Source organism: Mytilus trossulus, chromosome 7 (assembly GCF_036588685.1).
Source record: "Mytilus trossulus isolate FHL-02 chromosome 7, PNRI_Mtr1.1.1.hap1, whole genome shotgun sequence".
Classification (NCBI taxonomy): domain Eukaryota; kingdom Metazoa; phylum Mollusca; class Bivalvia; order Mytilida; family Mytilidae; genus Mytilus; species Mytilus trossulus.
The window spans coordinates 65,438,846-65,456,114 of record NC_086379.1 but is presented as its reverse complement, the minus strand read 5'-3'; the positions used below and the strand labels follow the sequence as shown (position 1 = coordinate 65,456,114).

Genomic DNA, 17,269 nt, shown 5'->3' with positions numbered 1-17,269 from the left:
TTGAATGCTTCTTTTTGTAACTTCATTAGGGTGTAAAAGTGTTGACTGAAGTACATTTTGTATGAAGTGCAGAAGCACTTCATTCTAAAATGTGTGCACGGTCAAAGCTTTTACAACCCTACGAAGTTACAAAAAGAAGCGTTCGATACTTATAATTACATTTTTTAGCTATGATCATGAAAACACAAATTTTATAACTTTTTTTATTTAATTTAATTCTTATAAACTGCATACCAAATACCATTGACTAATCATAAATTGCTCCTTTTAAACAAACCTAAATACAAACTAGCTACTACTTGTAAACTTTTCAAAATCAATGCACAAACCATGAGATAATGAAACTAAATAATATTCATGGTAACGTGATTTGCAAACACAATACATTTGCATACCAACTTTTACTTTAACATGTAATTATGCTACATTTCAATTTCTATAGACCATAACTGAGGGAATCCTGAGATGCAGAATTGTTGCCAATGGAATGACAGGTGCCAATGCATACACAACTGTATACCAATACCTAATATAATTACTATAGACTTAACTAATCACAAACTTATATTCAGGGTTTCAGCTAGGATTTTGAGGGCTTTAGTCACTTTTGCACGTGATAAAAATCAGCCTAATTTTTTTATAAAGCAAGGGATCTAGGATGTTTATCAAACTAGCTATACATATATGTCCAAGTCCTTCAAGGACTAGTCTAGGATCTTTGAAGACTTTAGGATTGCTAATGTAGGCAGTTATTGGCAATATTGAATGAATTGACTGATGTGATGCTAAGATATGAAGATAAGAACAGGGATCTGGTAATATGGTCAAAACTTCACTTCAGTTATTTTCAGGGCACACCCCTTATCAACAAAAGTTGGGTGCCTCTATTTTTTAACCACTGCACAAATGAACTTGTAACGACTTTTTCACTTCACAATCATTTATATCCTTGAAAATACGTTTTAATATCTATTTGGAATCAATTTCTTTATTATTGGATAGAAGGATCTGCATCTATACTTAATGTGACTATTCTAATGACTGTAGACTGTAGAGCACGTTTACTTTCGATTTTAAAACGAAATGAAATGAAAACGGAAAGTGACAATTGAATAATAATTTCAGAATAAAACCGGATTCATCTACAAACTTTTACGCATGCGCAATGCATAGAACAGGAAGCACCTGTTTGCAAGTGAAAATATTTACGTTTTGAATAAAGTTCATTCTTTTTAATCGAAGTTGTCGAAAGTTTTTGATGAACATTTATATAAAGTATGACGAAAATACGTTGAAATGACGAAACTACGACAAGCAAACTGCAAGTTATGATCGTAAGGAAAATATTGAAATAAAAATAAAGTTGAAATGCCCGGGAAGTTTATCAATTTTGTTCAAATGACAAAAATACGACTGAACTGTGAGAAATGATTAAAATGAAATGCTGACTGACTGATTTAACTTAAATAGATTATTATGATGGTCATTTATGAGGTTTTATAATGATAATTAAGGGATTAGTGACCCATCTGATTGGCGATAGACGGATTACTTGTCATCACAACTTTTAACACCTTTGGTAAACGTTAATTACCTGAGGGTCATAAACTTGTCAGAAACATAAAGACAGGTAGAATTCAAGTAATTTGATGTGTAAATATTTTTACACTTTCCAAATTTAAGCGACGAAATTGATATGAAATATTTTCGTCATTTCGAAAACCTTTTCGTAAAATACGAAAGTGACGAGCGCTAGCAAAATCACTGCTTATATTGTTGATGCTGATGTAGGAAACAGCATGCATTAGTCTTGCTATTTCAACCTTTAAAACTTAAAAAAAACAACCTTAACTAACCATTTATCACTTACTCAATTTCATAATTTTTACTTCAATTTACTAAGATTTTTAAAACCCTAACTTACCATTTATCTCTAACTCGTACCATACTGACTTTTTACCAGATGCTAAATCCTCAGCTGACATGAATGTATTGGCACGGTTAGGAACTGGTGAGTCATGTTTATCATATTTATCCTTTTTTTGCATTTGAACACCTGAAAACAGAAAAATTAAGAACTATAATACATGTATAATATAAAAAAATTACTTTCATATTAGGCCAACTAAAATTAATTAGTAGATTTTCATCCAAAGTTTTGAAAAAAATGGGGCAGGTGGGAGGATTTTATTTTGTAAAATTTTATTTGTTCTGAAACCTTCTTGTGATGTGAACTTCATATATATGCAAGTGTTATAATTAGCTTATATCATGTGAATGTGTGAACATGTATAAAGAATTGTACATAATTTTTCAAATTCTTAGATTGGCATCGACAGTTCTACATGCAATTGCTACTTAAGGAACCTATTTTTCGGTAAACAGTTATAAAATCATGAAGAAATTCTCTATTCAGTTGGACTACCAACTACAAATTAATTATGCTTTCTAAGCCATGGTTTGTAGTCCCCATAAAATTATGCAAATGCGATGGTATGCAACACAAGTATTATGAATGAAATGAGAACTCAAACAAGTGTTGGGAATAGTAGGGTTGGCGCTTTTAAGATTCTCAAGTTATGCAAGAATGAAGCATATATAATTACATTGTAAAACATGAAGTTGTTTAATGACTCTTTTAAGTGTATTTTGTGTTGTTAAAAACAAACAATAGCCATAGGTAAATCTAAGGGCTTTCTATAACACAATGTGTATATCTGCTGACTATTTGAAATCAATTATAATGTTAAACAGCTTGGATGGATGACAGTAGTGAACAGAATCTCATACCACAAATCAGTGTTGATGCAGAAATGCCGTAAAAATGAAGCCCCTGTATATCTCACCGAAAAATTTAAAGAAATGCCAGAAATAAAGCAATATTGTTTGAGAAATGCCTCTTGCAAAAATTTACAAATTCCAAAAGCCAAAACAGAGCTTTATAAAAGATCTTTTATATATTCAGGATCTATTTTATGGAATAATTTACCAATATCCCTGAAAAAATCAACATCAAGTACAAGCTCATTCAAAAAAGATTTTAAAAATTACTGGTTGGAACATTAAGAAGCTGTGTTTTTTATATGCATAATTATTTTCACACACTTACTCAAACTTGTTATTGTTGATGTTATTACTATAAATATATGTCATATGTGAATTTGTAATTTTACCTGTTGTGAAAATTGTATACTTCATGACAATTTTTTATTTCATTTTTCATGTATGTGTGTCTGTTTGATATTTTGTAATTGTTTGTTATATTTCATTGTATTTCATGAGGGCCTCAGGGAAGATTAGCTTTATAGCTAACTGTGTAACCCTCTTTAAATAAAGAGTTATTATTATTATATTATTATAAAGAATTCAAGTCAAACCGGCACCTAGTTAAATTGGCACCTGGACAAATCAGCACCTGGTTAAAATCGACACCTGATATAGTCAATTCGTCACCCATGTAAAAATATATTTTTAACAGTTTTTTAAGCAAAAAGATAAGAAAGGGGTTGCCAGAATTTTTTTCAGTATTTAAGCAAAAAGAGTTAAATACTAACTTTCACATTTCTGGGTGTTCATGTACATTTTGTATATATTTATTTTTCTCAACTAAATGACTTTTTTGGTGTAATTTTAATGATAAATATATATATGAGTAGTCCAAATAATTATGACGTCTGGCAAGGCTTTTTAAATTTTATTCTGGAACACCTTCCTATGACCGCAAGGCTATGTTAATTTTTTTCTGGGACGCAGGGTTTCCGCTGGCGGTTGCCATTTTCGCAATTTGCGAAAAAAATAATAATTGTGGCGATTAAAATTCGTCATTGGCAAAAGAATTTGGCGAAAGAAATATATAACAATTTATTTTCAGCCATCTTGTTTATTTACTTTTTTCGGTTTCTCTGACTTTACCGTTCAGACAAAACATGGAATTCACCTTGAACTCGTTACGATTTTGACAGAAAATCAATAATCAGCTGATTGCATTCATAGCTATCGACATCAAAGGACTAATTAATAAAGGTGTTGATTGTATGATATGACAAAATGATATTGTTAAATGGCTTCTGTTACATGTCACAAAAGGGATTAATTAACCACTTTGCGACACACGTGTTTGAAGCAAAAATTTTACGCTTCCTCTCCCTCTTTTAATGATAGTCCAGAAAGAAAACTGTTGTTATGACGAAAAATTTTCAAAAGCAAGAAAGGTCTCTGATTTAAACCTTTATTATTTAACTTTCATACAGATCATTGATTTGAGTGGGTACTTCATAGTAGTTTCAGTTACACACGAGTTTCAAGCATATAGTTTTACTTAGTTATTTACGATGGTCTAGAAAAGAAAACTGTTCTTATGAAGAAATCTATTCAAAAGGTTGGCACGAGAGTAACCCTTCTATGTAATGACTACACCTTACACGAGGGATCAATTCTAAATGATAAGTAGTCCAAATAATTATGACGTCTTGAAAGGCTATTATAATTTTTTTCTTTGACGCCTAACTTCGACCAGACTTCGACTGTTGAAGTACATGTAAGGCGTCAAAGAAAAAAAATATAATAGCCTTTCAAGACATCATAATTATTTGGACTAAGTGATAAGATGCTTCGTTTTGTTGTAAAAAAACACTTCTTATTGAGGGGGGGGCTGGAAAAAAAAGGAAAATTTTAAAAGATAAATATTTGTGTTACTTGGCGAAAAAAATAATAGAGTGGCAAAAATATATTGCTTTGGCGAAAGAGGTGGCAAAAAAAATAATTGACCCAGGGGAAACCCTGCTGGGACGCCTTCCTACGAATGTCCCAGAAAAAAATTTAAAATAGCCTTGCCAGACGTCATAATTATTTGGACTAATACATGAGATATTGGATATTTTTCTGCATTATTTTAACCAGTTGAGCATTTTACAGGATTGTTGGTTTAATGCTGTTTAAACTTTACTGAAAAAAAACACCTTAAATTTGATAATTATTTGGCATGAAAGTTTGATTTATTGAAAGGGACTCATAGTTTTCCATTTTATTTTAATAATTGTCTTATTGTTAAAACAACAGCTTTGGTAAGGGCTTCGTTTTTTACCGTTAGACACAACAACATATTCACTTTCGTTTCGTTGTTTACCTAAATACACAACAACATATTCACTTTGTACTTGGTAACAGTAATTAATTAATTGAATAGAAAATATTATAACAAATATTATTGGATGCCGAATCGACGTCAAATAGGTGCCGATTTGAGTAGATGCCAATTTAACCAGGTGCCGACTTGACTTGTATGTTTCAATTCCTCTGCGATCGTTTGCAGTATTTTCTTGAGAAAACCTATTTTCCATCCTCAAAGAGAAGAAGAAACTGCTTTAAAATGATTCTGGAACGCTTCATGATTGTTAAAATAAGTTTAATTCACTCAAAAAGCAATTTTAAAACTTGCGATGTTTAAACAGGAAGTTTCAAAAGCATGTGTAAAAGAAGAAATTACCTGGTGAGAGTGGAAATCGTACATGACAGATATCACTATAGTATGACTTTGAAAGTTTAACAGTTCAATCCTTTTGTAAAACTTCTTCTTCTTCCGAATACGGGAGTAGACTCCTAGGTAGGAGTGTAAAACTTCCCGGAACTTGTGTGCTATGTACATATGGACTTAATTTAAAAATAATATGACAAAGAAAAATCATTATCAATAACATATATACATTATGTACAGTGGCTTCAAAGTTTAATAAGTTGCTGTGGATCCTTCAAGTGTTAGAGTGGATATGCCACTTTTGAAGGATTCCAGGGTGTCAGACTTACCTATTGCTTCAGGTAATGAGTTCTAGTCCGAAATAGTGCGAGGATAAAATGAAAATTTATAGAAATCTTTATTTGTGGATATTTGCCTAAATTTATGTTTCCCCCTAGTGCGTCTATCAGAAATTGTTAAGTTGTCCTTAGGAACTTCAACTAACCCCCAATTTATTTTATACAGCATAGTTAATCTAGCCTTTTTCCTTCTTAATTCTAAATTTTCCCATTCCAATGATTTTATTAAATTTGAAACTGCTCCAGGTGATCTATCTTTATAATCATTGAAGACAAACCTGGCTGCCTTACGCTGTTCCTGCTCAACCTGAGTGATGTGTTGTTTTTTGTATGGATCCCAGACAGGGGAAGAGTATTCGACGACCGGACGGACAAGTGATGTGTACATAAGGTTTTTAACAGTCTTTAATATACCTATCACATTAATGTTTGAAGGGTCTTAAGCTTATTCAAACCATATAAGTCGGTATGAAACACCAAAACGGAATGAACAATAACCGATCACGTTTTGTAGTTTACAAATTCTAAACTGGTTCCCGTCAAACTAAAACACTTTGTTCAAGTGTAGTGGAATACAAGCAGAAACCAGTTGGTTTGTAAAATAGTAAATATGAAACCGAGTGTAAACTGGTTCCTGGCTGATTACTAGACAATGATCATGCATAATGATAACACAAGCAGATTCCAGTTTGTATGGGAAATAGTAAATACAAAACCAAGCGCGGTAGGCGGAGAAATGTAATGAAGTTCAGGTCGGCAGTAATGGAACAATGACTGCGTCATTTTCCAATAAAAATTGGGAACCCAGTGAGTTCAAGATCTTGTCTTGATTAAATATTTGAAGACAGTTTATCAGGATAACACTCAACTGTGATCTGAGTATCTAGTGAAATATCATGTAATTACAGCAATTTTTAAAGTGTTATGTATGAAGAGTATAAATCTTAACATTAGAAAAGAGAATTGACAGTTTATAATTGTCACACCTTCATTGAAACATTCAAGAACTAAAGGAAAATTGTTTTTCTGTTTCACAGCTGACAAATTTTCTCGAAAATCCAAGCAAGATGGCTTCCGATTTATCCAAACTGCATTTGTTACGTCTTTTCTGATTGGTTAATAAATTAAAATAAATATAAAACTTTTAAATTTTAAACTATTTACCTTTGTTTAATATTGTTAATTAGTTAAATAATTGAAAAACAAAAAACAATATTTTTTTATTACATTTTTTAATTAAAAGAAGTTAATATTTACTGTGCAGCGTCAACATGGCTGCGTCCATAAGTAAGAAAATATAATAATGTTGACCTTTTTACCTTTCAGCAAACTTTCATTCTTAATGCTACACAAATCCTTTATTTCAGTTTGCAACTTTTTCAAGAATCTTCAATCTGTCTGCTAAAAACTTGTTTGTCTTAAAAGTGACACCTATGTGGGGAGCAACAATCAAAAATATATAGCCACTTTTTTGTTCATACAAACTGAGACTACTCTAAAACAAATAAATACCAAAACTTGTATTCAGGTCCTGTGTTTTTCTAGTTCATATGAATTCGTTCAATGTATACAGTTTTGTCAAGCCTGCAACTTTTGTTGCAGAAAGCTCGACATTGGGATAATGATCGGGTGGCGTCGTTAGCTAACTTTTTAAAAACTTTATATTTTAGAAGGTGGAAGACCTGGATGCTTCATACTTTGAATATAGATGCCTCATGTTACGAAGTTTTCGTCAGTCACATGTCAAATGTCCTTGACCTCATTTTCATGGTTCAGTGACCACTTGAAAAAAAAGTTCAGATTTTTTGTAATGTTAAAATCTCTTATTATTAATAATAGGATAATTAATTTATATTTGGTATGTGCGTATCCTACAAAGTTCTCATGCCTGTCAGACAGTTTTCACTTGACCTTGACCTCATTGCATGGATCAGTGAACATGGATAAGTTTTGGTGTTTAAGTTCATATCTCAGATACTATAAGCAATAGGGCTTATATTCGGTGTATGGTAGGACTGTTATAAGATGTACATGTCCAACTGGCAGATGTCATCTGACCTTGAGCTCAATTTTGTTGTTCAGTGGTTATAGTTTAGTTTTTGTGTTTTTCTGTTTTTCTCATACTTTATGCAATAGATCTACTATATTTGTTGTATGGGATGATTGTAAGGTGTACATGTCTAGCGGGCAGATGTCATCTGACCTTGACCTCATTTTCATGGTTCAATGTGGTCAAAGTTAAGTTTTTGAGTTTTGGTCTTTTTATCTAATACTATTTACATTATAAATGCTATAAGTCAACTATAAGTTTTTGAGTTTTCGTCTATTTTTCTAATACTTTATGCATAAGGTCAACTACATTTGGTTTATGGAAATATTTTATGATCGATATGTCAGTCGCGCAGGTTATATTTGACCTCGACCTCATTTTCAAGGTTCATTGCTCAGTTTTAAGTTTTCGTGTTTTGGTCTATTTTTCTTAAACTATAATAAGTAATAGGTCAACTATATTTGTTGTATGGAAGCATTGTAAGCTGTACATGTCTGCTTGGCATGGTTCATCTGACCTTGACCTTATTTTCATGGTTAATTGGTCTTTCTTTAGTTATCTTGGTTAATGTTAAGATTATGTGACGGTTTTTAATAAAGCTTTATACTTAGGACTATCCACATAATATCAATGATAAGTATTGAAGGCGAGACATTTCAGTGTGTGCACTCTTGTAAATGGAAAATGTGACGTCACATTAATTTCTGAATAGAGGATAGGAATGCCCTTTCTTGTCGGGCATCAACCTTTTGGCTACTGATATCACCGTATTGGTTAAATAAAATTATCAAGCTTAGTTGGAGGTCTCAGAAAAATTAATGTTATCAATATTTTTTGTCGAAATTAGTTCATTTTTTATCTAAATGAAAGTGTACATTTAATTGACTTGCACCAGAAACTACTGTTAAGTATAAAATGCGGTATGATTGCCAATGGGACAACTGTCCACAAGAGACCAAAATGTCACAGACATTTACAACTATAGGTCAACATACAGCCTTCAACAATGACCAAAGCCCATACCGCATAGTCAGCTATAAAAGGCCCTGATATGACAATGTAAAACAATTTTAACAGCCTTTTTTATGTAAAAAAAATGAATGAAAAACAAATATGTAACATATTAACAAACGGCAACCAATGGTTCATTATAACAAATGGACAATTATGGCCGTATTATCACCTTATTAATCACTCTGTGTATAGACTTACCTGTGCAGTTTGAAGAGCTTTTAGGCATACGATTCGATACATATATGAAATTCAAATGTATTTTGCATATCAGTAAGATAAAATCTTTTTTTTTCGTTCCTGCAGTGATTTTCATTCAACTGTTGTAGTCAGTTTGATAGAAACTGCTTGTGATAGATCAATTATATTTTCTATAACATGTGTAAAGCTGCCTTTCTTTCAGTCATGTCAGTACATATTTGGTTAATAATTATTGATATACCCTTACCCCTAGTTCATTGTCCAGACTTCGAATCAATTAGAGACGTTGCTGTAAATCAGAATGTCTTTTTTCTGAATTTTCTGCCAACAGGCAAGTTATACAATGTATCTACATGTATGTTTTTATAGATTATCGTTGATCATCTCATTGAGATTAATTTTCTCGCTTCAGCCGGGACGGCGAATGCGAGAAACGCAATCAAGTTGAGATGACCAATGATAATCTATTTATCGCTATTTTACCCATGACGACGTTGTCAATTTCATGTCAATTTCGTTAGCAACGCCACGTGCCTGCTTAGTTTCTTGTGATAATTTTTCCATCTCAATCGAGTAGCATGATATGAAAATTATCACAAAAATAGATCATATATATGAAGGTAAAAATAATCAGTTTAACTATTTATACAGGTACATTATAAGATTTTAAACATGATAACATTGTATTTGATTGGCGTTAGGGTAAAAGTTTTGCATATTTTGTTATAGTATCATCAAAGATGAATACAGCAATGGTTGTTGTGAAATGCATGGAAAGAAGAGGAGTCTTCCCATTGATGGTTATCCAGAAAAGGTTCAAGGGTAATAAACAGAAACTGAAAATGAAAACAGATGACTCTGGTTCAAAGACAGGGGGTGGTTCAGGATCTCAAAAAGTTCTGTTTCCAGAAATCAGCCTGGTTCCAAGCATTGAAGGATCTACAGCCTCTATTGCGAGCAAAGGAAAAGGAAAAAAGAAGAAACAGTAGGTTTTAAAACTTATTGAGTGGGTTTCTGTAGATTTAACTATGTTATAAACAAAGTAATATAATAAATTTAAAATTTGGGGGAAAATATGACTTTTGCTTGCTTCAAAATTCATTAATTGACTTTTTTCTTTATATAAAATGGTAAAATCCATTTGAAGTTTTAGCTGCTAGTTTTAATTTTTATAGCTCCAGTATGAAAATATTGGGAACAGAACACAAGGCAAAAAAGGCAACATATACTTTGTATCTGTGAAAAAATATACTATCTAAAAAAACGATATCTTGTTTGACATGTTTGAGGTTGAAAGAGAATTGAATTAGAAAAGATAATGTTGAAATGAAGGATCTTTGTATTGCTAGGGTATTAGTTTGGACCATTTTCTTTTTCAGACCAATTATAGTACAAAATTATTATGGTGAAAAGCCGTTAGATGATGTATGGATAAGTACCCACTATCCAGTACCTGAATATTCATTAGGGGAGATACTCAAAAGACATAAGGAATATGCACAACCTGCTATGTTTAACCAACTGGATTCAAGAATCTATGCTGATATGGAAATTAGTCTCAGAACAAGTAAAAAGGTAAATACACACAAACGTATTACATATTCAAATCAAATTGGCATGATTCATTTCAAATGAATATAGTACATGTATATTCTGAAATTTATGCTGTTGTTTTTGCATCAACACTTTTATATATATACATGGAAGTATTGCAGTTATAAAACCTAACAATATTGAAGTTTCCTGTGAAACTCCTTTTTAGCTTACTTGTTTTACTAAGCAAATGTGTTTTTTACCGCCACCAGCTGGTGTCAGTCTGTCATTTATTTCTCCAAAATTTTTAGCCATATGTGACTATTAAAATACAAAATGTATAACCTTAATCATCACTAAGTCTTCTTTATGTGGAATTTAAAACAGAATAAAGAAATATTATAGCTGACTGGTATGGGTTTTGCTCATTGATAAAGGCCGTACAGTGACATACATATATAGTAGTTAACTTCTTTATCATTTGGTATCTTGTTGTCTACTGCAAATCTCCTTTAATCCATGATATTCAATCTGTAACAAAGCAGAAAATTAAAACACAATATTCATTGGTTCTGTAAGACACTGTATGCTAATTCTTTTCTGTACCAAGCAAAAGTTGAGGAGTTTGTTAGACTATAACATGAATGTTGCTAGCAGTTTTCATTTAGGTGTTGAGAAATGTCAGAACAATTTTGTTTTTTGTTGTGTTGCAATATTATTACAGATTACCAGTATTTGTGTTTTTACGATATTGAAGGATTTATTATGCACTGCCATTTAAAATAGTTTTGAATCTTCTACAAACCATTAATAATTGGGTTGTACCATTAAATCTCAATATTTTTTTTTCAGACAAAGTTTTTATCACCTTTTAAATCTACTCTAGTACCACCACACCTGTTTGACATTGGAGTAAAAAAGAAGATTATTGTTGTTTGCAATGTAAGATTCTATATCATTTATTTCATTAGAACTATTCAGAATTTTTCCATTTATAAAGGGACATAATTCGAGAACAGTGAAAGGGATTCCACCGAAATTTCGAATTTGATCTGTGTTTAGTGGTAATAAACATTTTGTATAACTTTCATAATATTTGGTTGAGGCAAACTAAAGTTAGAGAACTGTAACCAGTTTGGAAACCTACAGACAAACATACAGACGGACATGCAGACATAACGAAAGACAATTGCAAGGATAAACCCTAATGCCCTTTGCCTGGCGGCAGGGGGTGATTTTTTTCTGTCACAGTTTTAACTGATGGAAATCAAAGATACTATAATATTTAAACTGTCAAGAAAGAACATTTGATTTTTTTTAAAGTTAGTATTTAAATAAATACAAAATATAAAAATGTTAAAAAACTCAGTTCAAGAAATAAAATAGTTTCTGGAAAATCCTATTTTGTAAATCAAACTTGTGGCTAACAAACCCTGCAATTGTCATTTCACTAACTAATTTATAGAAGAAAACATATTTGATCTAGAAAAGTAGAAGTCCAAAAGGGTTACTGTTATTGCACAAAAGTGTCACACTGAAAATCAGGTTTCTGATAAACAAAAACTGGTTCTTTGTCTTCTCAATATAAAAACAAACTTTTTTTATTTTAGGAAAAAGACCAAATAAATCTTGCTCTGAAACTCGGAGCTTATCAAGCTGGGGGAGATGATATAGTGAAAATGGTAAGTAATATATAAAAAAGAAGATGTGGTATTATTGCCAATGAGACAACTATCCACAAAAGACCAAAATGACACAAACATTAACAACTATAGGAAGTTTATAATAAAAGTTTTCATCTTTTGCATTTCTTTTTATTTTACTCTGTATGCATTCAACATGTTTAATGTAGAGGACTTTACAAATTTTTGTATTTTTGATGTTTCATGAAATATACTGCTAGCTCTTAACCTTATAAACAGATTGTTGATGCAAGAGGTTATTTCATGAATTTGTTTTTACTCCTCGTCGCTAGCATAATTGAAAATATTTTAGAAAACATTTATGAAATCTTAAACCACAACACCTAGTTTGGTTCTTGAATTGCTTTTGTGGTGACATGAAATTTTATAGAAAAAACATCATTCTGCATTTTAACCCGTTTAATTTATTTACTGCTTCAGTTACTAAGAGGTACCATAAAAAGATCTGACTTTGACTATCTATTGTCTGTGCCAGGGTATGAAAAGGAGTGGAATCAATTACAAGGCTCGTTTGGGAATGCTGCTCCATCAATCGGCAGAGGTATTGTATACATACATCAATATTGTCATCTGTTAACTTATGGTGGTTTTTAAAAACCAGCTGAAATGATTCGGTATTTTGATTTTATACCATTTTTCTAAAAAACGTTTTCTAAAAATCTTCTTGGTTAGATCATACTTTGAATAGTTTTAAGCATCATTAACCTCTTTCTTATCACTACAGATAAAACGGTAAAATTATAAAGAGGTTAGCATCCTCAACATGTTCTCTCCTGTGGGTTGACTGGAAAACAATATTAAAACTAGGATTCTGGATGTAAAAATCTCTAAAAATCCTTTAAAAAAAAACCTAATGTCTATGACCATGTTTTATTCAGCTGTATGTATGTAATTTAAGGTTTTTCAATGTTAGATATTCTCTTAATGTTCCGTCTATATAATTTTTTCATATTAATGCAAGAATTTTTGGTGGGGTTTGTGTTTTTTATTCTTTGGTTTTCTATGTTGTGTCATGTGTACTATTGTTTGTCTGTTTGTCTTTTTCATTTTTAGCCATGGCGTTGTCAGTTTGTTTTAGATTTATGAGTTTGACTGTCCCTTTGGTATCTTTCGTCCCTCTTTGAAAATCTGAGCACAGCAATTTGATAATTTACAACAACTTGACACATATGTTTACTTCTTTTAAAGCTGTGGTACCGGGGTAGTATGTAATTCTTTACTTCTAAATGCAATTAATTGATCCATTGACAGTTTATTTTATATTATTAAATGAAACAAATGGTTTGAATGGAACATACATATTTGCATATGTGCATGTCCACCAAGGGTGCATTCTTAACCTTTATTCTATTAACTGATTGCATGGAGAATGATAGTGAGGTTTAACATCGTTATAAACTCAGTGGCGGATCCAGAGGGGGGGTTCCGGGGGTGCGCACCCCCCCTTTATTTTTGCCGATCAATGCATTTGTATCGGGACATATGTTTTGCACCCCCCCTTTGCCCTGGGTTAGCACCCCCCCTTTCGAAAATTCCTGCATCCGCCCCTGTAAACTGAATAAAAAATGTTTAAGCAATCTATTATTAGCCTGTTTTATATAAAGTGACCTCTAAAAGTACATGGTATTCATTGTTTATATGAAAAAAATATTTACTGTGGATTCATTTATTTTTGTTGGTACCAATTTCAGTTGGTTGAGGAAAAATAGATTTTTTATACATATATGATTTCTTGGTTTGCAAAAGTTTGTATACAAACCTTCAGAAAATTTATAATTAATTGAATAGCTAAATTTGCGGTTTTATATATCCAAAGAATCAACGTAAAATTGGTACCACACACAAAATGATGAATCCAGAGTACTATTAAATTATAGTTTTGATTTCGCCTCAATTTATATACTGTAATGTAGATTAACAGTTGTTTAATTGTATTTTAGGAACAATAAGTAAAGATATAGAACAGATGGTCAAGTTATATTTACATGGACTTACCTATGAAACAGTCAAGACTTCACAATCTCTGGCAAAAGTACAGGTTCCATTTGGTCAGGTAAACAATAGTTTATTCTGTATAAAATGTCTCTGTAAAAAGCTTTAGGAGTTTTCTGGCATTTTCTTTTGTGCTTGTACGACTGCAACTATAATAAAGGACCATATCTAGGATGTGTGTTTAAGGGAGGTTATTTCAGGTTATGGATGCTTTGACTTTAAATTTAAAATCTGAATCTCTACTTTAATAGTCTTTAAAAGTCTTCACTTTCAGAGGGGTTTGTCCAAATCAGGGGTTGGTTGCACTGTCATGAAATTGATCTTTTTATACTTGTTATGGTCTAAAGGATAGTTACTCAACATCATATTTTGTTCTATTTTATTTGTTTCTTCATTGCATGCTGACACTTGATTAAGATATATTATCAATATCTATTCCAAATACTTTATTGGAAGAAGATTTTTAAATTTAAAATAATTCAAATAATGGCATGTGTTATTGTAGTACATGTATTAGTAAGACACTAAGGTCCCAACTCCTTCAAACAAAGAAATCTGTAGATCTTTTAAGGTCAATTTTGGTCATACAGTGCCTCAAGTATCCATACATTATTAGCTTTCAATGATATTTTATGAAGGTAAATCTAGGAAAGCACTTTGGGTTGTGCCATATTTTTAAATTGTTATATTTATTAAAATAACAGGCCAACTGGAAGTTTCAGAATTTTTGTCTTTTTGTTTCAGTTGGCAATGACAAGTGAGCAGTTGACAGAAAATTTCCTTTTTCTGATTGATGATATAAATAAGAGGAAACCAGGAGGTTCTTCAGGTATGTATCATTTTTTTTAAATCTTTTTAAAGTGTAAACACTATTTTTTTAAAGTGCAAATTTAACAAAGACTAATTTGGGAAATCAACTCTGGTATTACACCTATCAGTTGATATTTTGCATTTGTTATAACTCAACTCCGTATTTTGTCATTTTTTATTATGCCTTGTTCATTTGCTTCAGGATTTTCTTTTTGCTATTGCAATAAAGATTCATTGATACAATAATTAAATTTCAAATCAATATGATAAATTGATCATGAACTCATCTGGAGTTAAGTAGGAACAGTAACAATAGCTTTACATACATGTTTTTACGCCCCACCTACGATAGTAGAGGGGCATTATGTTTTCTGGTCTGTACATCCGTCTGTCTATTTGCCTGTATGTCTGTTCGTCCCACTTCAGGTTAAAGTTTTTGATCAAGGTAGTTTTTGATAAAGTTGAAGTCCAATCAACTTGAAACTTAGTACACATGTTCCTTATGATATGATCTTTCTAATTTAATGCCAAAAAGAGTTTTGACCCCAATTTCACGGTCCACTGAACAAAGGAATGTTAGTGTGAGTGGGGCATCCATGTACTGTGGACACATTCTTGTTACTTCAATGTATTCTAGGTTTTAATGGGAACCAAGTTTTGTTTGAATCTTTCTCTAGACATTAATTAAATTAATCATATCATTACTGTTGTTTGATATAGCTTTTGATCAAACACTAGCTATTACTCTGGCTTTTGCTACCAATATTAGTTATATGTTATAATGTATTTATTTCAGAAATATGATTAATGATCCAAACTGCCTTAAACAATGGCTGACCTTGTAACTACAGGTCTTCAAAATGAACACCAATTCTTTGGAAAAAAACATGAAATTTGACAAACAATGATACTAAAACAATATGTGCAGGTCTTATTACTTAAAGACTGGTTATTTCTCATAGAGAATACTGGGTTTTGACCCAGGCCACCTTCAAACAGCATTGGGTTTTTTTCCCAACTCAAACAAGAAAATTTCATTTGAACCTAAAAGAAACCTTTTCTTGAAAATCATATGAAGTACCAATTGCTATTAAACTGAAAACCAGATTACCACTTTATACAATACAGTGTAAACACTTGGCACTCTCTCTTTTATAGCATGGAGTAAACTTTAATTCTTCTAAATTTTGCAATGACATGAAAGAGGGGTGAAAGATACCAGAGAGACCGTCAAACTTATAGATTGAAAATGAACTATCAACGCCATGGCTAAAAAATAAAAAGACAAACACAAATAACAGTACAGAAGACACAACATAGAAAACTTAAGACTAAACAACACAAACCCAACCAAAAATTGGGGTATAAGAATTCTCTAATTGCTTCTTAACTTGCAAAGTGTAATATAAATAGAGTGTACATTACTCAAAACAAGAATTTATCCAGATGACATATACAGACTCTCAAAATTTCTAGCTTTTTGCAAGATTATGAATATTAATTATTTATCTTATATCCATAGGTAAATTCATCTCATACATGACGATAGTAGCGCCACCTTCACCTGAACGTTTTATTCTAAACCTTGATGAATATTCAGTAGTGAAAAAGAAAGTAAAGAAGGAATTACCTGTAGACCCCCTACCAGTAGATGATGAGAAAGTTATGCAGATGGCATGATGAAAATTATGAGAAATTATGTATAAATCAACTTTGAGGAAAATCTTTATAGATTATGACAATATTACTGTGATATGGTTTGAGTGATTGAAATGTATTACAATCTTTTTACACTAAGAATTTTCAGTTTACTAATAGGTTAATTGGAAATTTGAAAAGGAAACATCAATGCAATAATAGTGACAGTCAGCACTTTCTTGATACATAGAAAATGATTATGTATTTTTAAATTTACTGTCATACATATATGGTTTTCTAAATAGTCAGTACTGAAATAAGAAACCAACTGCAAGACCTTTTTGAGTGTACAGGACAATTTTTGTTATACAATGATTGTAATGGAGATTTAAATTTTAGTTTTATGAATGCTTGTTGATGAATGGTGTTGATATGTTTGCTATTAAAAGATAACTTGAATGTTTTATTGCTTGTTATATATGGATGAATTTACATGTTTTCCTAGTTAAACAATTGGTGA

At 31.5% G+C, this 17,269-nt stretch overlaps 2 protein-coding genes across 4 annotated transcripts in view; one reads left to right on the top strand and one right to left on the bottom strand.

The window, feature by feature from the left end:
- Positions 1 to 6,908, bottom strand: part of LOC134725588 (CCR4-NOT transcription complex subunit 6-like) — an 83,030-nt gene extending 76,122 nt beyond the window's left edge. For all 3 annotated transcript variants that reach the window (XM_063589535.1, XM_063589536.1, XM_063589537.1), the window contains exons 1-2: positions 6,798 to 6,908; positions 1,925 to 2,056 (exon numbers count right to left, since the gene is read on the bottom strand). In XM_063589535.1, coding sequence (XP_063445605.1) covers positions 1,925 to 2,048 — 124 coding nt within the window. In that variant the 5' untranslated portion in view covers positions 2,049 to 2,056; positions 6,798 to 6,908. The remainder of the gene's footprint in view (positions 1 to 1,924; positions 2,057 to 6,797) is intronic.
- A 29-nt stretch (positions 6,909 to 6,937) lies between these two features.
- Positions 6,938 to 17,208, top strand: LOC134725589 (large ribosomal subunit protein uL1-like). The gene is made up of 9 exons (XM_063589538.1): positions 6,938 to 7,098; positions 9,803 to 10,058; positions 10,453 to 10,648; positions 11,459 to 11,548; positions 12,217 to 12,288; positions 12,730 to 12,850; positions 14,250 to 14,362; positions 15,046 to 15,130; positions 16,634 to 17,208. Exons 1-9 carry the CDS (start codon positions 7,083 to 7,085, stop codon positions 16,789 to 16,791), a joined length of 1,107 nt encoding a protein of 368 aa, XP_063445608.1. The 5' UTR covers positions 6,938 to 7,082; the 3' UTR covers positions 16,792 to 17,208.
- The last annotated feature ends 61 nt before the right edge of the window (positions 17,209 to 17,269 follow it).